This window comes from Cyrtonyx montezumae, unplaced genomic scaffold (genome assembly GCF_038088225.1).
Source record: "Cyrtonyx montezumae isolate F1298 unplaced genomic scaffold, pur_monq_1.0 scaffold_2, whole genome shotgun sequence".
Lineage (NCBI taxonomy): Eukaryota > Metazoa > Chordata > Aves > Galliformes > Odontophoridae > Cyrtonyx > Cyrtonyx montezumae.
The window spans coordinates 32534262-32557507 of NW_027071936.1; the positions used below are offsets into that span (position 1 = coordinate 32534262).

General features: G+C 41.0%; 2 protein-coding genes across 3 annotated transcripts in view; one reads left to right on the top strand and one right to left on the bottom strand.

Annotated features, from left to right (window-relative positions):
* The window catches only part of EXOSC9 (exosome component 9), a 127558-nt gene that overhangs the window by 51801 nt on the left and 52511 nt on the right, over positions 1 to 23246 (bottom strand). The gene's annotated exons all lie outside the window — the stretch shown is intronic.
* TRPC3 (transient receptor potential cation channel subfamily C member 3) overlaps positions 11046 to 23246 on the top strand; it is a 36431-nt gene continuing 24230 nt past the window's right edge. For both annotated transcript variants that reach the window (XM_065736827.1, XM_065736828.1), the window contains exons 1-2: positions 11046 to 11522; positions 17882 to 18653. In XM_065736827.1, coding sequence (XP_065592899.1) covers positions 11287 to 11522; positions 17882 to 18653 — 1008 coding nt within the window. In that variant the 5' untranslated portion in view covers positions 11046 to 11286. The remainder of the gene's footprint in view (positions 11523 to 17881; positions 18654 to 23246) is intronic.

A 23246-nucleotide genomic window follows, 5' to 3' on the forward strand; every position in this document is an offset into this window, starting at 1 on the left:
CCTGCCTTGACCTTCTTCTAGTGTGGACTCTCCACAAAGAAGACAGAAGAATTATGTAATTCTGAGATATTATCCAATCCAGACCTGTCTTTACCTGTAAAAAGGTTTACATTATTTTTATGTCTAAATATTCAGTTAATTCTGAGAACTTTATGGCTGCTAGGTAAACACATTTGTGGCACTATACTTCCTGAATAATAGAGATAGTGATCATTAAATTGTATCTCTACTTTCCCAAGACTATTCACTTCATTCTACCCACAAGTACTTTCTGTTTCACTGAAGTACTTCTCAGCTACATAGGGCTTAAGACCTCACTTGCTTTTTTTAACGTGGCCATTTAGAAAAGTCTCCTCGACCAACCTTTTCAAGCAAAGCAGAAAAAAAAACCTTTTCAAGCAAGCCAGAAAAGCAGCTAAGATAAAATAATTCATCAACAGTAGCACTTTTCCCTTTTAGATTGCAGAAGAGTCCTTTTTCTTCATATTCACTCTCATTAATAAATTATTGTTATTCTAAGGTCATCTGTAAAGCAGACTGCAGCACTGAAACCACAAGGACACATACAATAAATATGCCTTAACGTAAATCTTATCACTTAAATATAGGGAAGTTCAGGAGGACTCATATATTTACTTTTAATACAAATTAGAGTTTGGAACAATGCCCTCCTCCAGTCAGTTTTAATTGGAACATAGAATCTGCCATGCTACATTAATCCAATGAGCCATCAAGTTCAATATTCTCCACTTTGCTTGCCAAATGCAAGATGCTTCACAGGAAGGCAAATTGCTCATCATGCTCTCGGCCAATTTTTCAATTTGAACAGTCTATTGTGCAAAAAACCCTCCATTCTTCATGTTAAGGCCTTGTCCCGTATGGCTACAAATGTTAAAGTAATCAAATGATATGCATAACCCAGTGTACAATTTTAATAACATTTAAGCCTATGTTTGTGCTCTGATCCAGTCTGTTTCTCTTGGACTGTCAATCGCTTTTGTCTACAAAGTTGCTCACATTCATTCTCAGTACATTTCCAATTTCTGCTATACTTCAGTTTAGCAGTAAAGCGTATCAAGTGTATTCACAAATCCTTACAAATTTTCCCCTGTTAAAAAATCAGTTATGATTTGTAAATGGCCATTTGTGTAGGCACTAGATTTTTGTTTCTTTTCCAGATAGATAAAATATCCCCAAATTAATGTATTATATTTTCATTAATTATGTACCCAGGGGGGTTGTGGAGTCTCCTCTGGAGATGTTCGAGACCCTTCTGGATGCCTACCTGTGCAACCTGGGCTAGGGAGCTGCTTTGGCAGGGGGATGGACTCAATGATCTCTGGAGGTCCCTTCTGACCCCTGCAATTCTGTGATTCTGCGATTTGTGGATATTTCTGTTACAGAGCTACTTGGTATGACACAACATCATGCACCAATCAGAACATTACAAAAATAATATTTATATTCTACATTCTGTGCTGATTTGCTCCATTACCCTGCAGAATAGGAAAACAGTCTCTATGACACAGTCACTGTAATGCATTTAAAAAGCAAAACTAAAAATCTTTCAACATAAGTACGTGAAAAGAGATTATACATCAATACAAATAAACAAACAAATAATTTTCTTTACTAATCTAGTCTATTTTGGACTACAGCAGTGAATGACAGAGAATATCTGGGGGACCTGATGGCTCTATGGGATCAGGGGAGGAAAAAAGATAGGAATAAAATACTAGGAGGGAAAGCTAGAGGAGACAAATGAAGAAAATGTTCACACGTACATGGTGTTGGCTGAGAACACAGAAGAGAATAACTACAGAAAAAACAGTGTCAAATGTAGCAAAGACTGATCAAAATGGTCCAATGACATGTCTCTTGACATCTCTTCCCCCAGTTTCAGAAGGAATTTATGGCAGTTACAGGTATTTGCTGTCAGAACTTTGCTGCCAAACTAAGATTTAAATGCCTGGGCTACTAATAGTTGTTTCTCTGCTGGGTGAGGATGGCAGAGTGAGGAGGGTGAGAAGAAAGATGGGTAAAGTGAAGGAATGTCAGTAGGAAACTTACATGAGTACAGGAAGCTTTATGTGACTTTGTAACCTACATTTCTCACTTGCTTTTCTTTTAGGATGAGGAGCCAGTCTTAAAATCTCATGTATCTTGTAGATCTTTCAGGTCCTGCAAAAATCAAAGGCAACCTCATGCCTCAGCTAAAAAGCTGGCTATTGTTGGTGGCTTCCTCAAAATGGAACAGTGATTGTTGAACTGACATGGCATAATCAGTCAATGAGGAATGTAATAGATCTACAGGGGAACACTGTTAAGGAAAGCGTCTAGCAGTCCTTTCAGATCTAATGATCTGCAGAGTGATAACCGTGGGGGGTTTCATAGGGAGAAAATGCCCAGACACTCATGCTTTCTCCCCTTCATTCCATCTCAATATCTACTTAATTTCTGTAATGGTGTCATCTTTGAAGATGGTTGAACAAAATTACTGCATGTTCATCAAATGTTTTTCATTTTTCCCTGTGTATCTCACTGTTTCAGACAGGACAATCATTGGCTTTTTTAGAACTTTTCTTGTATTCACAATTATTTTCACCCTCCTCTTTTAAAAATGCATAGGTGTATTGTTTGGGGTAATTTTTGTCTGATACGAGTATATTCATTACAAAGCATCTAGAAGAAGAAGCAAGTAAGCCAAGACACATTTCTGTCACTCATAAATGACTGAGGCGCCATTTCTGTCAGAAAGTGATATGATCATTTGCAACCAATCCTTTCCATTTTTGAGTGCCATACAGAACAGGTAACATAACAGATTTGCTCTCATTAAAAGGTCTGCTCAAATTATCCTGAATTATGTTCAGCATTGTATCTGAACCCAAAAAGAGATTGCTCAACAAGGACAAAACCAACAGTTGCTTTTAAGTAGAAGTTGCACAACTGTTTTGAAGTTAAAAGAGCCCCCTTTGATGGATTACGATGTAACTTCAAAATGTAACTGCATCTAGTACTATCCAGTTAGATATTTTTTGAGGACTAAGTATGTAAAAGTGAATTTATGAATTTCAGAATCCATTATTAGCCAGATCCTTATTTCTGTAGTTTTAAAAAATACTACCCTTTTCCTTTTAACATGATATCTTTACATCCAGGAGTATATTTGAATGTGAGTTTTTGACAAGCCCCTGTAAAAAGTCTTTGGATTGCTTCACATGAATTCCAAGGCTTTCACAAGATGCCAATGTAAAAGTCCCAATTGTGCAGATTCCTAGTTTTTCAAAATCTCTGTCTTGGCAGACTTACATTTCTATCAACAGCTATTTCATCTCATAAAGAAACCATTTGTACCACCCTTTACTCATAGACTAATATTAATGCTCAATATTCTGATCTTTTTTCAGTGTTTGCCTCTTTCTTTTAAGAAGAAATGGCATTTGAGCACTCTACAAATCCCTTTAGTTGAATCTAGAAGTCTTGTGGAGAGGCATTCCTAGACAAGGAGTTCGCTGTTGCAAGCTGCTTCCACATATAAGTTGTGTCAGTGTAGTGAAAAATAGCGGGGGAGGTGGAAATACCTCTGCTGCGATCACATAAATGCTTTCTACATGAAAGATAGTTCCTTATGTCTGTCACATTATTGCAAAATAGTCTGCATTCTACTGCTCTTCTGCTGAATAAGCATTTCTGGTTTCATTTCTAATGGGACCTGCAGTTGCTATTTACTCCTAAAAACCAGGACATGGATCTTTCATAAATTAATGTGACCTGACCTGCAAGGGTCTCATGAGATTTACTTTTTCTCCTTAATTTGTCTGAGGTACCAGTCCAGCTAAATTCAGCTGGGAAAAACCCTGGGAAAATTTCTTTCATGTTTTCATGAACTTGAGTTACTGTTTTAATGAGAAGCAAAATAGGAAACTCAAACTCTATTGACACTGACTACAACATTTCCATTGATCTAAACTCACCAAAAACTGACAACATCCTTCTAGGTTTTGTTTTCTGAATAATTCCTGAAGTTCCAAAGTGAAGTCCTGAGAACAGAATGTCAGGGTGAAATCAAAGCTACATCTCTGTGTCAGCGCCTGGTCAGTGTGTAGGGGTACACAGGGAATGCTGAAAGTCTGCAGTGCTGAGATTCTCTAACCCTACTGTCATCTTTCCAACCATCTTCCTCCCTGAAATATGTATTAATTGAATGGGACATCCACCTGTTACTGACAGCAGTGGAGTTTTTCTAATTTTCATGGCAAAATATATGGCATTTTCAAAGTATTTTAAATCAGCTTCTGGGAATTCTCTATAAATAGTCCTATTTCCATTTTTCACACTTTCTCCATCAGTCCCTTTGAAGATCATTTGCACCAAATACATTATTTACACTGAAATATCCTGTTTCTTATTTTATTTTATTTTTTCTATTATTGAACATCTCTGCTACTAGAAACTTTTGCATCTCCTCACTCAAATTTCCAAAAAGTGTGTTCTTTTATGTACAAGACAGGAAGGCTGTAACAATGGTGTATATAGGAATTTCTTTTGTTTCATAAAATAGAATATGTATATGTGACCCTGAGCTCCCTTAGCCTTGTAGGACACCTGAACTTGGTGGGAACTAAAGATATTGTGTGCTATATTGCCAAAGCAGGCAACTGGTATCTGGTGACTGCTTTAATCAGAGAAGTACATAGCTTCATATGTTATCTCATATGGATCCTGATTCCTTCCGTTGAGCTTCTCGGAGCACATCTTACTTCTGAGATAAGATTTGTTCTTTTCATAATAAGTTTATTACCAATAGGCTTAAGACTAATCCACCAGTTGCCAAAATTATCTCCCAGCCAGTTGGGAATAATTATATTCAAAGTGGTCTGTGCTTTCTTATGCTCTGAACAGTAAAACATTTCAAGGATAAGAATTATCTGGTAAAGCAAGAAACGTGAGTTTTACCTTACCAGACACTGAACAGTTTTTTTACTTAGTCACAAATGACCATGGAGGAGTATGTACACCCATTCACTGTGTGCTGCACTACTTAACAGGATCTTTTAACCTACTCCCCTTGTAGCTACCCACTCCTCAAATATAGAAGCTAGGAGGTTTTGGAAGACCCACTGAGTTGCTGTCACTCAAATAGCACCAGTGTCTGAGTGTTATCGCATGTTCCACAGCAGCTCACGGAAGGAGGGATTATATTTTCAATCAGTGTGCTGTGCTATTTTCTCTCTTCCAATGAGAGGAATTCAATGCTTTGTGGTACGTCAAGCAGTTGCTACCAGACAGCATTCATCCCAGGGTTCTGAAGCAATTCAGGAAAACTAGGCTCTGAACTGCAACAGTCACAACTGCCAGCCACCCTGGACAAGGGAGCTTTGAATGGTGGAAACCAGATGAAGGACTTTCTCCTTCTCAGGAATCTAAAAACCATTGCTAATTGTTTTAATTTGTTACATGACTTGTTTGTCTTCTGCTATTATTTTTAATACGTCCTGCTTCTCCTGTTCTCATCCCCAGAGTGACTCAAATGCTTCCTTCCAATCAGAGAAAGATCAAATTGTGTTAGAATATATTCAGACTTAATTCCTTGCACTGGGCAGAAATCATTGCTAATCTGCTAACAGAGAAGCTGCTCTGCACTCCATACATCCCATCTCATTAGTTGTTGTACAATACATCCTGCAAAAATACACTGTCCGAAGAAACTCCACATTCAGCTGTTGTCCTGTGACACAAATTTTGCTTATCGCATGGCTGCCAGCATTCACTTAGCAATAGAGTAACACTTGTTTTCATTTTCAAGAAGTACTGAATGAGATGGAAAAAGAAACTAATTTAGGGAAGAAAATCCAGACTTGCATAAAAATGATAAGTAAAGCAACTCTTATAACAAATGGAAGTATGCTTTTTAAAGTTTACAAGTAGAGTTCTCAGGGCAATGTACAGATAAGAGAATTGATCTGTAATCCCTTTCATAGTAGCACACCCATTAACTTCTAATTTCCACTCATAGGAATGAAAAGGAACAGCAATTCAGTGGCTTAGGCTCAGCATCTTGTTCAAAAGTGAGCAAACACACTGGATTTGTTTAAAGAAATATCCATCTCACCTTAGAAAAATGGAAATAATGAGTGCAAATATGTACATGTACACACAGTTGCCACTTAATGTAAAAAGAAAGGTAATTGTGCATTTTTTGTGAATAGACATTTTGCAGACCTTTCAAAATGTAGCTAGTATCTGTCTAATGCTTGTATTGGCAGGTGACTTCAGAAGTCTTTAAAATATCATAAAGTACAACTGCAATGCACAGCTCTAAGGCCTGGTGTCCACCAGGAGATCTGACAGTATTTTACAGCCCCTCGCATTGCCTGGGCCTGAATGGCTGCACAGCGTGCATGAAAGCACAGCCTTGAGCATCAGGAATTTATTTTTTCATCTACTTTAAAAACATTACATCGTAATATTAGTTCTGAGGCTGAGATCTTCTTACAGATCAGTGACATCACATCACTCTTTCTTCCTTCCTCATGCTGATTAACCTGTTTAGACTTTCATAGAAGTCCTTGGTGTAGGAGCTAAATGTCCTTGAAAACACTGGGTTCTTGGCAAGTAGGCAAATTCCCAGTATGAGGCAAAGAAGGCCAATTTTGCTTTCATTACACTGTTGCTATTCCCACCAACTTCCCAATTTTCATGAAAGTAGTGCACAGACATGTTAGACAAGGGTTCGGCGTACTGCACGACCTGGATTCTATTTCTAGCATTACCATGCCTCTCTTAATCCGTCTCCTCAAGCAAATAAAAACCACTGTTTTGTCTCCTGAGAGAATATACTCCCACTTTTTAATAAAGCTGTGAAATAATCATTTGACATAATTGTATGACATGTGGGGTTATTCTGTAAGGGAAACCGTTGCTACAAGTTTCTTGTGCCTTGCTGATTCTTGAACCTAAATCACTTTGTTTCAACAAGAAGATTTTAATATCAACAATCCTAGCTTCAATAAACAGGGTAGTTTTATTTTAAAATTAATACTTCTTAATTACCTCTCAGAAAAATTCTGCTAAATGAAAAACCCAGAGTATATAATTACGTGACCTTTTCCCCCTACCTCTTGTCACACTGCTGCTATTCTAATTTAGCCTAAAACTCTGAACATATTTCCTGATCAGTTTAGATATCAAATGCCAGCTATGATAGCTGTTTTTGTATTTCAGAGCTTTACTCCATTTAGTTGCCTACTTTAAGGAAACTTAAAAAAAAGAAAAAGAAAAAGGAAAGGAAAGATAAATATGGAGCTCATGTTTTTGACAATAAATTTCAAGGAAATTTATTGCTGTAGGTTGACACCTCACTTCAATTTAGAAATGCTATTTTTGATAACTTATTTCCAGATGAAGAATACTGCAGTGGTTATTTTTAAACCTAAGTCGCACAGTTATCATAATTTTGAGGTCAGAAAAATTCCATCACAGATCAGTTGATCCATACAAAGAAAACACCAGTTTTCCAGTCTTACTCCTACCTGTCTTGGCCAAGTCAGTCTGGTTAAAAAAAACAGAGGGACTGTACGCTGGCTGTGGATCCAGTGGGAACACGAAATGCTTATGGATCAGCACTGTGGATTTAATGTCCTAAAACAACAGGGACATAGGGAATAATCAAACAGCCCCTCCAGTAATATCATATTGTGTCTGCTATGCCTCACTATGTGCTGTAAATGTTTCTAGCCTTTCCATTCAATCTCTGTCCTTAAAATAGCATAACAACTTCTTTTTTTTCTCTCTCTGTCTAAGCAACTTCAAGGAATCAGTTTTCTAAATTAAAAGATAATCATTCCAAAACTCTGTAAATTCAAACCAGTTGCCACAAAATGTACTAGATTGGCAGCCATTGACTGTAGTCTCTCACCAGCTGAAGCACTGACAGCACAAGCTTCCCTGTGCTGCCTGCCTGGTACTTCACTCACCATTAACATCTACCCAATACTTTAATAGTATTGAATATTTTGGGAAAGAACAATGACTTCAGAACATTAGGACTACTGAAATTATTAACATTTTCAAAAATGTGTAAATGATTCATGGAAAAAAAAATCCTTTTTTGGATTTGGCCGTGTCCAGAAGATGCAGTTTCAGTAGACTTAGATTCTTTATTCATTCTCATGATTCCAAAATGTCATTTCATGCATTTTATTTGCTCGACTCTGGCACTTTGAAACCTCACCCACAGTTCTTCAATTCCTGCCATCAAATGAGGCAGTGATGGTTGAAGACTAATCCAAGATTCGTATACCCTTGTTCTGATACTGTGTTCTGGTAGCAGTCTCCTATTTCAGACCATGGCAAATTTTCTGTATGTATGTATTATGAAGACTGAGATTGTTTTCTTACACATTTCTCTAGGAAAGACAAAACATTTCTAAAGCTACAAGCATACAAAGTACATTTGAAATGCATAATGGGCATTTTGTCACTTACCCAATTGTTTTTCAGGTACGATTTTCTTCAAATAAGCAAAAAAACTTCTCCACTGTTACTGGGCTGGAGAGCTCAGATGCAAGGATGTGCTGGCCAAAAGTGACCAGACAGCAAGTAAAGCAGGATGGGTAGGATGACAAAGAGCACTTAGTCTAAATGCACATTATGAACATTGCATTCTGGCTTGGTAGCTTTGGACCAGTATGATGAAAAAGATTATTTTGTTGGTCAATTCTTCTATTTTCCTTCAGAATCGAGACAAAAAGTTACCCTCTTTGAAAAAAACTTTTCCCCTGTAACACTGGCAATGAGGAGAATACAGCCACGGAAATAAGTGAGGTGACAGATATGTCAAAAGTCCCCGTTGCTGGGATATCATGTAGTGGAAAAAGTGGCTTCCTACACAGTGGTCAGAGTGCTGAAACAGGTCTTTTTAATGCCACTGTCTCACATGACACTCTCAAAAGCAAACTACAGTCACAGTTCAGGTGAAAGTTCTGTGAGATTAAATACATACTGTAATAAATAGGACTGCAATTGCTTGGAGAGTTACTAGCCAATTAACTCTTAAAATGGTGGGAATTATCAAGATGGCTTCTGCACTTCCAAGCACAGTAACTTAGTGCCTTGGATAATGGAATAGATTGTAATTATTAGGCATGACTGTAGAAACAGTAAACCCATTTCAATTTAGATAACACTCATATAATGAAAAATACAGCCCATAAAACACCTAATACAAATCAGCGATACAGATAACAATGGAAGAAGCAGGAATTGGCCTTTCTTAGCCTTCCAGCTAAGAACCGATATTAAATAACCCTGTTATCCATTTCTGAAAAGAAAAATTGTGATAGCCTTCCTCTGTGCATACATTTTGAAAGCAAGCATTTCTCATCTACTTTCAGCTCTACTTTTATATTTTGATCTTAGGGGAAATTCTAGAAGCAAAAGAAAGCCCATTCACGCAGCCCACTGTGATAACAGAGGGTTTCTTTACTTGCAAAAGGGAATACAATGGTGCCACTATTTTACTTTATTTTTAAGCCAAAATGGCCCTTCCAGAATACAAATTTTGATGCAAACAGATTGTTGCATGCTTACGCCTTAAAATATTTAATACTGTTATGATATATATAGCTATGCTGGACACCTAGATTATCCTAAATGAGAGACCCCGAGCAGCTCAAAGCTACAGTAGCTACATATTACCATCAGCTTCTTAGAAAGCAGAATTTGCTCAACCATGTATGTAATTCCACTGAAGACAAATGGGATTTTCAAGTAACAAGAGACACGAGAAAGCACCTCCCTAAACAGTTCAAGATGCAGACAAAACAGATAAAAACAGCCTTTCAAAGCTGCAGCAGAGTCATTTATCTCTGTTAAACTCTTGGTCAGTTGCTGTTTTTTTGTTGTTTTTTTTCTTTTCCTGTGCTTCATCAGTGCAAATTTTAGTTGTATAGAAAAATTGGAGGCAGAAGCTTGGCTGACACTGAAAGTATGAGGTAATGAGCACTGTGTACAGACAGCCCATGTTGCTGGCTCAGCAGTGAGAGCTCTAGCTAAGCAGTTGTACGGTTGTGGAGTTAGTGTCCACTTTCCCTGCAGCAATTGAAACACGTCACAAATTTCAGTTTCGGTAGGATCCAAGTTTTGGAATGCGGATTCGTGCAAATTGACACTTTTGGCCACATAACGCTTAGGAAAAGTTCAAAGCAAGAGAAAAATGGCATCTCAGCTGGATGTAGATAAAGGAATAGATGTATTGTATAAGTAAATCAACACACAGTACCCCGTGTTCTGTATATTCTGTGTTTAAAACACACGTTCTGCCTTGATTTTATCGTGGCTGCTGTTTTGTGATGGAATATTTTCACTACCACATAAAATGCTCTAAAAAATCTCTCAGCACGAGAAGATGTCATGCATCTCTGTACAGTGAGAACCGTTGTGGCTGGTATCTATAGAGCGTAATTACTTCTGATTACATGCGATAGGCGTCTCAACATCCTCCCACTGCTTTTAGCTCAACACCACGCTGCATTAAACCAGCCGTTCTCAGGTACCGACACCTGGAACCCTTTGGGAACCTGGACTCCTTCATCCTTGGTAAGCCGCTCAAAATACACTTTTAATTTTTATTTTTTCGCTTGAAAATCCTCATCGAACTGCTCCTATCGCACAGAGAAATTGTTTCTGAAAACCACGCGTGTGCTTTCCGTGCCTGCAACAGGGCCGGGACCCGAGGCCGGCTCACCGCGCGCCCCACGTTCCTCCTCCCGCCGCCGTCGCCATCCCGTGCCCCAGGGGCCGGGCGCTGCCCTCGGGGACCAAGGAGCGCGGGAGGGCGGCGGTCGGCTTCCCCGCCCACCCCCTGCCTTCCTTCTCCTACCCTTCTATTCCCCGCCGGGCGGGGGCGGTCCCGATGCCGGCAGGTGGGAGCGGCGGCCCCTCCTCGGCGGGGTGCCCGCGGCGGCAGGCGGCCGCCCCGCTCGGCTCCGCCGCGATGCTGCCCTAGCGAGGGATAATGACAAGGAGAGGCGAGGGGCAGAGCCGCCGCCGGGAGCCCCGTCTCTCGCTCGTCTCCCCGCTCGCCGGCGTTCTCCGGCTCCCGCTGTCGGGCCGCCTCGCTGACAGGCGGCGGGCGGAGAGGCGGCGGGAGGATCGCGGTGCGGCCGCCGTTCCCTCCGGGCGCTCCGTGCCCGGCCGGGCAGCGCTGCCCGCCTCCTCCTCCCGCCTCCTTCCCCGCCGCGCGCGCTGCCCGACGAGGCCGGCCGGGAGGAGACCCCGACCATGTCCAGCAAGAGCCGGAAGAGCAAGGAGCAGGGGAGAGTGACCTTCCCTCCGCAACAGCAGCAGCAGCAGCAGCAGGAGGAGGAGGAGGCAGAGGAAGAAGAGCAGCAGCGCCGGCGCCGCGGATGGAGAGGCGTCAACGGAGGGCTGGAGCCCCCGCCGCCTCCCCTGCGCGCCGTGAAGACCCTCCGGGAGCCCTACGGCTACTACCCGCCGCCGCCCTTCGCCAGCACCATGTAAGTCGGGCCGGGGGACCGGCAACTTCCCGGGGCGCAGCCTCCGGCAGCTGGGTCGTGTCCGCCCCGTCGAGCCGAGCTCAGGTGCAGGGCAGGGCTCGGAGGGGCCGGGCACCGTAGGAGTGACCGTCGCACTGCCGCCGGGGCTGGCGGAAGGGAGCGGCGGGGACCGACCAGGCGCGGACGGACGCTTTCCCCTCCGGGGATGCGGGGTGAAGCCGGGGCTGAAGCCGTGGCCCTGCGTTCCCCGCGCCCCCTGGCGGCCCCGCCGCGCCGGCCCGCCTTCTGTCTCCGCTGGCGGTGGGATGCGCGGCTGGGATGCTCCGCAGCCAGAGGCTGCGCCAAACTTCGTTAGTTGCTCGGTTGCGGTTTTGAGAAAGAAGTCCGCTCGGGGTCAGAACGCGCCTGATGTGCTTTGTGTGTTGTGTTGTTCCCTGCCTGCTGATGTAGGTGCCGACAAAACCCACTCATTGTCTTGGGTAAGGCTCGTTGAGCCCGGTGAACCCTTTCTTCCCTTTGCGTCTTCTGGAGTCCTCAGGGTGCTGGCTGAAGGCGGCTGCTTGCAGAGATCTGGGGCATCTGCGTTGTGAACATCCATGCATGAGGTCCTGCTTCTCAGCATTTACATGGCATGTCTTGGAGAGTTTCTGTTCCTTGTTTTTAAGAACACCGTCACATCTCCACATCTCAACCCTGGCTGGTATTTGCTGCAGGAGAAATAAACGCTGTTTTACTAGCAGGAATGTTAACTTTCATTTCTCTGATAGACTGAATGTGCCATGTCTGTAGCTTCACTCCCTCTTTGAGTATTTCACGCTCTCTTTGAGTATTTCTTGAGCATTTGATACTTAATTAAATATTTTGTTTACCAAATGACAAGCACATTGAGTTTTAACACATTCATCATTTATAGACGAAGCCTTAAATAAAATCACTACAGAGACAGTAGTGAAGTACAGGAGTAATGATCACAATCTAAGCCTTGCTTTAATCACAAATAGAAGTGCTTTCTGCTGTCTCACCTGTGTTGAGCTGCCTGAAACTCGCGCTGAAGTTTTTTGTCTGAGCTCCATCTGCAGTCAATGAGATGAGAGAGAATGTGGCAGTGGGCTCACCAGCCTCAGTCACCAGTCTCATCTCTCCCCATTCCCCATGAAAAGAGCCTGGAAGATTAGTTCAGGCTCACACGTTCACTTTTTAGCTGAAGATAGGCAGAGGAACTGTTATTTGGTAGCTCCTTTGGGTTCCTGTCCTCAGAATTGCTTTCATTAGCGAACTGATGTTATGCCACCATGAACTAAAGTTGAGTTCCATTTGCATAGCAGTATGCTTTTGGACATGTGGAAGTCCTTCAAACTGGCAGGGCTTTGGGGCTGCCGTTTTACCTGTGGTATGACCGTATTCATATACAGTGGGCTTTCCTGGAGTAACACTTTGTGATTCTTGCTAAAGCCTAAAATCATAGCATCTGTGAATGGGAGAAGTGAGCATCAGATTGCTCATAATGTACTCAGATGGGTATGCATAAGGCTTTGGCTTGCATGCAGTGGGCGTGAGAATCCTTGCCTGAAAAAATTTGTGATCTAAACTGCAAGGGAAAAAAGGCAAGAGGATGTAGAGAGGCTTGCATGGAGATGCACTTGGTGTTTGAGAAGTAGTCTCTCCAAAAGCATGTAACTTGTGCAAGGTACCTATCAGTGTGTGTCTGGCTCCTTCCTGTGCAAATATGTTTGGAAAAAGTAATTAACCCAGGATTTCAACCAGGACAGCAGGCTGGAGGTGATGATTCTGTTTTACATGGTCCAGTATGTCCTGCTGGTGAAAGAAGCAGGCAGACATTGCCCATGAAATGTGGTGGGCACTGCTTGCCTGATTTCATGAGGCCCTTTGAAAGCCAAAGCTGTGTTTCCTGAGCGGAACACCAGGACATAAACGAAAGGCAGTGTTAAAGCAGCTTTACAATTCTGTGTTGCAGCAGCCCTGCAAGCTTGATTCTCTCCTGGTGAGACCCCTTTGCCTTTTTCTTTGTGTGCACTGATACGCTCCTCTCATCAAAACACAGTGCTTTTATTTCTGCTTGGATTCAGACAGGTGGTGTTTCATTTGGGAATGTTAGTGATGAGCAGTGTTAGAGAAAAGCTCTGCGTAGTTTTGGGGTGTTTTTGGGAGGTGGGAAGGAACAAACTATGTATATACCTCCTCCTGATGCCTCTTGGTGTTTTGCTCCTTTTTTGACTAGTTCTTTCCAGCTCTGTGCCAGAACTTCTGTGAACTGACATGAGGGCATTTTGGATGATGGATTATGTCATTTCAGAGCAGTGGGAGAGCACAGACTGGGGTCAGATCTTGCAGCTGGCCTGATTTATGTTCTGTGTTGGGCTGAATCTGTCTCCATCTGATGTGAACTACTGCCTGGGCGCTCCAGAGGGGAGAAGGAAGCTGTCATTTCATACATTTTAGCTTTGGTACAGATTCTTACATTGTGTGAAACACATGCAGGCTTCCTCAAGAAGCGCACATGCATGTGTGTAGAACCATTTCTTCTCAGGAAAAAAACAAAGCAGGCATTTAGCAGTGGTCTCTTTTGTCCCACGCCCATAGCAGAGCTTGGAGGAGCAACAATGATTTTGCTTGAGAGGCCGGGGAAGGATTGCTTGTTCAGCACTGTGCAGCCCCCACCTGTGATGGGAGCAAAGGAAACGTTAGAGATTGCTTGGTTTAAGAAATCTCTGGAGTCACAGGCTCAAATGTTGCACATACATACATGCATATCTGAGCACCTTTTGAGTGTAAGGCAATGAATGTATCGTTCTGAAATTTTGGAGCAGGACCTCAGAGGTGACTTTTGGCAGCACAAAGAGGCACAGTCTGTGAGTGCTGTATGGCAGAGTACGGCGTAGCTGCCTTTGGACGTGGGCCCATCATTGCTCTGTGGTGTACTTGTCTGATCTGCCTGCAGTCACCAGGCTGCGTTTCAGGGCTGCAATAGGTTCAAGACTGCCCATGTACTGCAGTTTATTAGTGGGGTGCTGGTAAATTTTAGGTGCCATCTTTTATTGTGGTGAATAGTTCAGGTAGAGCAATTGCTTATTTTTCAATATGAAAGTTGTAAAATTATTCTGTAGGTCTGAAAAGGCTGAACATGAAGATTCTTTTTTTCAACTCCTCTCTAGTGCTAATAATTTTGCATGTAATTTACAGAATTATTAAAAAGACTTGGAAACACAATTACAGATCTTCTCAAATGTATCATCCCGTATTTCCATCCTTCTGCTGTGATTCTGAAAGCCTGAATGTGAAGAGATTTAGCAGAGGTTAGCAGAGTACATTGAAGTTATCTGTGGTAGAAGCAGAGGAATCACAGTGCATGCTCTAGTCCTTAGGAGCTGTTGCACTGCTAAAGTTTCTAATATTGTACTTAGAAGGAACTGCCCAAAGGAAGTAAAGTCAATTTCAAGAGTACTCTCCAGTGACAGACAGTGCTGCAGTGTAGTATAAGGTCATAGTGTATGTGATACACACAAGACACGAGAAACAGAGAAGGGCATTGCTTGCTTAATGGGGAAGGGAATACATTTTTCAGTGCACGTATGAAAGTCAGACTTGCATCTTAAAAGTTTTCTTTAAGCAACTGCTTCATGGGGTGCCCTTAGGGCTGGGGAAACGCCCTGATGGGGTGAGACTTGGGCTATTTCAGTTAACGTGATTGCTCCTTTCCAATTCTATCCTTCTTATTTGTGCTGAGCAACACAGAGGCTTGAGGCTTTATCAGCTCCTTCACCATTTTCCAGCTGTGAAATGAGACGGGTACAGAAGGATGGAGGGGCTCAGCTTCACACAAAATTGTGGTGCATCGCTGATGCAGAATTAACGTGTAATAATTCAACAGTTTCCCTGCTTTTCATCATTCTGTATTTTTTTTTTCCTTATATTCCATAGATTTTTTTTTTCCTTCTTAATTTGTATTTTTTTAACTGTTGGGAACAGAGGTGAAGAACATCACCATTTCCATCTCTTCTTCCCTCTGTTAATGTAGGTTGTCACCTCCTTATCGAGCCAAGGATGAGAAGATGAACTTTAAGGCTCTAGGAAATAGAGCATGATACAAATTTGCTTTTATTTTAGTCACATGTTTAAGACAGTCTAACAATGATCAGAGGGCTGGAGCATGTCCCCTATGGATTTTTTTTTGCACTTTATTTTTTTCAGAAGGTCTTGGCAATATTTTAGTCATGAAAATACCAAGCAACTTTCATCTTTAGAGAAGATGTTGCAGTCACTTCAAATACATCATTTCTGTGACAAGATTTATAGTGAAGGAAATTTTCCTTATTGAGTATAGGCATTCTAGTGTAACACCTTTGGAAGGATATATCTCTTTTAACAGAAGTCAGATGAGTCACCTCAGTCACACAGTGTATTTTGAAACAAATAGATAAAACAGAAAATAAAAGTGACACATTTCAAATTATACTGAAAAATTGCCCTGAATATATGGAGGAAAATGTGTTATGTATTTCATAAAAAGATAAATGAGATTCAAGGTGACTGTTTAGAGGCTTCTTTAATCAGGAAGGCAACACGATTCAATCTGTTCTGTCTTTCATTTTGCTACGCATATATATATTTTTTTCTTTATACTATTACAGTAAACAATTGCATTTCTGTACCTGTATGTGTAGCAAAGCAGCTTTGGCATGTATTTCAAGAATTAAATACCAGACTGCTTAACATATGCTCCAGTGCCACCCGGGTTACTTCTAGCAGTCTGGAAATACTGACCCCACATGAGAGTATAAGAGAGTTCAGGTGCTACGGAGAGACCTGTCATTGGTAATGAGTCACTTCAGTCCTCTGTCTCCAGCGAAACTTAACTGTCTGTGTTACCTGCAGCTCCCTGTGTGCAAACCAGCTTTTACAGTGCTTGTAGCTTTGATAAAGTAAGATTTAATGTTCTGCTATATTTATTACAACCGATGCACATCAGCTGGAAAGCCAGACATATTGTAATCTGAATAGAATTAGGTCTGCCCAGTGAAAACCAGTAGGGCTGACATGGCAATATATGGGCAAATCTAGAGTTGTTTTGCCCTCCATATCTTCGAGTGCACCTTACTTGGCCTTTGCACTGAGGGTACATGGATTAATTTCCTCCATGGCTGTTTATTCTCATGTGTGAATTTTTCAGTGGGATGACTGAATTAATTTTCATAATGCTCCTGTAAAATTTGAGGCAATTGTTCTTTTTTTCAATAGATGAGGAACAGAGGCACAGAGGACTTATTTTACCAGTTCGTAATTCCAGTTTGTGTTTCTTCAGTTAGCTAGTTCAGCCATTCTTCTCTCCTGTGCCCTCCTCATTTCTCCCTCTTTCTGCTTTTGCAACCAGTGTTTCAGGGCCTTCACAGCTTCTCCAGTTCTCAGTTTCCTTTCCTATACAATCTTATACTCCTACACCCAAGTCTCTTTTTCACTGTGTACCTGCCATCCCATTTTTTGTTAAATAAATCTTTGGCTTTTATATTATTTTGCTCATATTACAAGAATGCACGTGTGTGTTTTTGTTTTGTTTTGTTTTCTTAAATGAACGCTCGCTTAGTGACATTAGACAGCTTTTTCCTTTCAGCTCCTGAAACGATAGGTGTATAGTAGAGGTAGGCTGAACACAGCACACAGCATTGCAGGCTGCCAGTCTCAGAGAGAGCTCATCCCAGTCCAGACTGGTTTATGCCCAGAGTCTGGAATCTATGAGTAGTTTAGCTACTAGTATCCAGAAAGTCCACTGAACACGTATACACTGGTGTTTTTCAAAGACTTCTAATGTGACAAGGTTCACTTGTGAGTAGGCCCTTCCAAATTCAGTTAATGTTCCTCGTAGTAAGTGCTAACAGACATGAGATCAGGCTTCACTGTATACTGTACGCAGTCTATGGGCACTCCCTGGTTCAATTCCAGAGGCCCTTTTTGTTTTGTTGGCATGGTCAAGATTTTTTTTTTCCTTAATATCAGATGTCACTTCTCTTCAGAAATCCCTCCTAGCGCACTATTATATATAAAAGGGAAACTCATCTACAATATCAAGTTGCACTTTCAATAGTAATTAAATGCCGTCCACTACAGGAACTTACTCTGATGATTTACGCATTGCCTTCTTTGAACCAAAGGGGAAGAAAAGTTTTCTTTCCATCGCCTGCCATGAAGGCAGAAAGATTCTAAAAAGGAATGCTTCTACTCAGTACATGGGCAAATGGCAGGGCACAAAATGAGGTAAGCGGTCATTTCTGTAGCCACAGGAGAGCTTGAAACTACCAGTAACCAAGACTGAAGCGTTGTTACTTTTTTATTTTTCTCCCCATTAGGTACATTGAAGAAAGTCCATCTCTGAGGCGTATGACTATGATGAGGGAAAAGGGAAGGCGGCAGGCCATTAGAGGCCCGGCGTTCATGTTCAACAACAGAGGCACTAGTCTAACTGCCGAGGAAGAGCGCTTTCTAGATGCAGCAGAATATGGGAACATACCTGTGGTGCGCAAAATGCTGGAAGAGTCAAAAACACTGAATGTCAACTGTGTTGACTACATGGGCCAAAACGCCTTGCAGCTTGCTGTAGGGAACGAACATTTGGAAGTGACAGAACTTCTGTTAAAAAAAGAGAACTTGGCACGGATTGGAGATGCCCTGCTGCTCGCAATCAGCAAGGGCTACATTAGGATAGTGGAAGCAATTTTAAATCATCCTGGGTTTTCAGTAAATAAGCGACTGACTCTGAGCCCTTGCGAGCAGGAGCTCCAGGATGACGATTTTTATTCCTATGACGAAGACGGCACCCGCTTTTCTCCAGATATCACTCCCATCATTTTAGCTGCTCACTGCCAAAAATACGAAGTTGTGCATATGCTGTTGATGAAAGGAGCAAGGATAGAAAGACCTCATGATTATTTCTGCAAATGTAATGACTGTACAGAAAAGCAAAAGCATGATTCTTTCAGTCACTCTAGGTCAAGAATAAATGCCTACAAAGGACTGGCCAGTCCAGCTTACCTGTCCCTCTCCAGTGAAGATCCTGTGCTCACTGCGCTGGAACTCAGCAATGAACTTGCCAAGTTGGCTAACATTGAAAAAGAATTCAAGGTAATGGTTGTTTTGTATTTCTTGCTGTCTTTGTTGTTTTAATGTTGATGCTGCCTCATAATGTCCTTAGGTGCTTGAAATTACTTCCTGTCTCAACTTATTCAATTGCAAATGCTTTTGTATTTACTCTCTGTAGCCCTTGATTTTTACCCAAGTCTTTAAAAAGGATCTTTAAGTGAAATGGAAATGGTTCTGTACCTGCTATGTATGGAGAAAACTGGAAAAAGAGATAATGTATATTCTGCTAAACTTGCAGAAGATGAAAAACTCTATTTGCTGTAGCAAATAGTGTTTTCAGTTACAAATGCTTAGTAGCATGAATGCAGAAAGCAGAAACATTAAGCCTACTGCAGCAATGACCTTAGTCATGTTTTGTTATTCATACTAATTTTAAATCTTAACTCCAAATTGTTAAGAATACAGGAAGTGTTTTTAGTGCAACTTTTAGATGTAACTTGTTCAGAACTGTCTGTTAAGCTGTGTACGGATGTCTGCAGTTACCTTTTTCAGAGATATATCTGGTTTAGTATGTCAGTACCTCAACTTTTCTGTATGTTTCAGCTTCTCAATCAGACCACTAATGACTTAGTTAACTGTTGTCCAGTGATGGTTTTCTGTCTTATACTTTTTTTTTAGTGCCTTGAAAAGTATACCCTCTCTGTACTCCCCTCCCTCAAAAACGATCCATCACCAACAAATAGAACCAAACACATAAACCTCAATGTCAGTAGCAGCAGAATACTGTGTATAATAAGATAAGCTCGGCTTGGGGAATGAGACAGGTTATTCTCAGTGCGTAGTGATGTTAATAGCACTGTGTCTAGTCATGGCAAAAATTTTAGTGGAGTTCTGCAGGCTCAGTGTTGTGTGCCACTTGTTTCATTATTATCTTCATAAATGATCTGAGACAGGCAAGAGACGCATTCATCTTTTCAAACAACAGCAAGCATTGCTAATGCAGTTTCTTAGTCCCAGGATATGCAACGACTTGCAGGAAAATAAGTGAACTTTAACACAAGAGATTGAACAGCTCCAGATATAGCTAAGAGGGTTAAAATACGATTTTAAAAGAAAGCTTCTGCACTGAGGAAGATTCAGGTATTATATCGCTCACTAATAAAGTATAAAAGTCAGCTTAAACCTTTTATCTCCCTCCTTTGTTGAAGGAACCTTCTCATATTGTGCAATTTTGCAAATGGATTGGGTATTTACTGGAATGCATTTATTCAGTATCAGTATAACAAAAATGTCAGATTTTTCTTATCCTCTGCTGAGGAAAGTCTTTGTGAACATAAAGTTGAGGAATTTGAGATTTTTATCGGATGTGCTGAACCTCTTGGCTTTCGTGCTTCCTACAGTGAATCATAGTTAGATACCTTATTTAGAGGTCATTATAGAAGGTTAAATCTGTGGTGTGTACAGCTAAGTCCGGTTCAGTATTGATTTCTTTTCAACAAGACCAACAACTGAATAGCCAGAGTGTCCCAGAGTCATGTGCCTAAGATGGAGGTTTGTGGATTTTATGAGTAATGCTTTGGCAGCTGAGGATACAACCTTCATCTTCTATCTGTCTGTCTACCTATTTTTTTGATACTGCAAGCAACATATGTTACTAAAATTGTGTTCAGAAACACTGTTGGATTCAGGATATTGATTTGAACGTCATGCAACTTGTTAGGCCCACAGTGTCCTCAAAAGCTAAGTCATGGCCTTTATTTTTTATTTTATTTCTATTTTTAAGGGGATGATTTAGATTATTAGAATGGAACAGGACAATCTCAGTAGTTACAAAACTGTGGTAAGCTGCCATGTCCTAGGCCATTATAATCATGAACAAAAATTCAGTCTAGCAAATAGCTCAAGTAGGAGGGAAAGATGCAAGTTTGGGTTGGACTTATATAAAAAAAGAACTTAAAAAATTAACTTTTCAAACATTAAGTCATTTCTGAATCACACAATAAAAGTATTCTGATTTACAAGGTTTTTTGTTTTTTGTCTTCCTGAACTGTGCAGGCTCTGTTGGCATTTTTTGGGATGCGTAAGAACCCACAAAATCCACTACCTGCACGCTATCTGTGAGTAGTACTTACATGCCAGCTAGCCTTCTTAGGTGTGTGAGATGATTCAGTTTTGGATCCTACTTTAGGAAGTAATGTGGGCTCCTTGCTAGCCTGGAAATTCTAGCTTCTCATCAAAATCACAACATTCCAGTGAAGTAACTATTTTCCTTATTGACCTCACATTGATCTCTTCTCATTCTTTCTTTATGAGTGTCAAAGCATTCATTCTTTTCCCTCAGGCTGGGTAGAAGAGGTGTGTCTTTTTCTCTGACATCTTTTTTTGGTTATCTTTATTGGGAAGAGAGGAAATAGGAAAGGAGGAAAATGAGGTGAGGAATTTTTTACCATCACAATCAAACTGAGGGTCCAAGAAGGGGTGATACTGCAAGGCTGTGTGCTCCAGTGGGGCTGTGCGTGCGTATCTTGGACTGCTGGCAGCATGAACGTTTTCATGAGATGCTGCACTGACAGCCCCACGTGGAGATTAATTTAGGAGAAAGCAAGCAATGCTTCTGTGGCTGACAGAAGTTGGCTGTGAGATCTCTTAAAGGGACTTTTAATTACGGTTATTATTTATTCATAAAATCTGTGGGACATTAAAGCCCATAACCTTTGCTTTGCTCACTTACAGCAATGCAGTTCATGGGTGTGGAGCAGGAAATACCTCTCTAGGTGGCTTTCTACAGAGAACGAATATGAGATGAAGCTGTGTTAAAACGCCCGAGGACAAACCTTCTGAGTATATGCTTGCTGAATTGAACTTTACATCTTCTCCATATGCAAAGTCCAGTCTGCTCCCATCCCTTAGCATTTACACTAACAAATTCTGATGTTTGTGTGCAAACTGGAGTTTGCACAAATGCACTGAAGATGTGGGAAAGTGACTTGGGACGTTCATTCATGACAGTCAGCTCCCCGTTAAGTTCTCTACTGTAGTTAAAAACTCAATTACACTGATTTTATATTTTTCTCATAAATAAGTAGACAGGATTTGAAGAAACCAATCAATGCACATTTTGCTAGGGAGATGCAAGACTTAAAAAAAAAAAAAAAGTTACTGAAAATGAGTGGGGAAAAAAAACAGATGGGAAAACTAGAACCCTGAAGACCACTTTACTCATTCTCTTCTGTCTTCAAACCTCCTTACCTCTTACTCCCTTGTGAAATTCTTTTTCCAAGCTCCAGTTGCTTCCTTTGCTATTCTTCATCTATTTCACTGTAGTTCTTCTTGATCCTGTTACCCCTTTTGTTCTCTGCTTCTGCTCAACTTCTTTTCTGTTATTCATTTACCTCTTCAGATTTTTTTTTATTTCACCTCTTTTTTAAGAGCTTTCCTATTTTTTTAATTATTTTTTCTCTAATCTCTCTCTCTTTTTCTTTATTTCTATCATCCTCCCTTTAAACTAATGATTCATTCTTCATTTTCTAATCCTAGTAAAGCCTGGTTGGATTGTCTGAACCTCCAGCTGGCTTCTCTTTAGATCTGCAAACTGACACAAAGAACAGCAGAGGTGATTGGTGCCTGGCAGCCAAAGCAGCAAGGTACCATTTTAGTGACTTCAGAAGCAGCGTTATCATCCCTTTGGCCAGATCAAGACCTGCAGTGTTTCTTTTCCTTTGTGATTCCATTCCTCATTAGATGAGTTGACAGTGGAATTTCAGATTTGAGTCACACATTTTGGTTTATTTTGTCCAAGTCAAGGTTGCTGTCAACCCCTAAAAAAACCCACCCTTCATTCTGCCATATCTACTCCTTTCTCATTAAGTGTTGGTCTATGAAAGGAGCTGATTAGGTTCTCAGATGTCATGTTTTCAGTTCATTTTATATGTGATAGAGATGATTAGAAGGAAATCGGCATGAACTTCTGTGTTTAAGATGCAAGACTAGGATTCTATATTGCTCTGAGTTTCTGATTTTGATGTTCATAGTTACTTTATAACTAACGTGCTTGTTCACGGTGTTTTTTCAAGGTTTATTAAAACTGCTGGTTTATTTTCTTTCAGAAAGGACAAAGCCCTCCACTAGCTACTCTACTGGTATCTCTGAGTGGTTGGAGACCTCAGGGTGTACTGTGTTGTACCGATAGCCTTGCTATAGAAGCTCACTCTGGAGCTGTGTCTTGTCTTAATGTAAAAAAGAATTCATTACTACAGTTAGAGAATTGCATTTTCTAATCTCAGCAGCACCACAGAATACTTTGCGATGCAGATATTCACGATTTTTGCGTTTTCTTATTCTGTTTTTAGCAGACCTGGTCACTGCAGCTGCTGTGGGTTACTGAAATTAATCGTTGCTTACCCTCTTCTTTGAGACCTCTGAAAATGTTACTGTGCAGTGATGGGAGAATTTCTCATGACCGGAACACTAGATGGAACTTCTCTTTGGAGTGACTAGAGAGAAAAACAGGGCAAGGGGACCGAAAAGACACATGAATGATGTGTATACCAGCTCCCTGCTAAATAGAGTTCTGTGTGATAGAACTGTGTGTGTGAGAATTGCAGAAGCTCCTGTCACATCAGAATTTGGTGCATC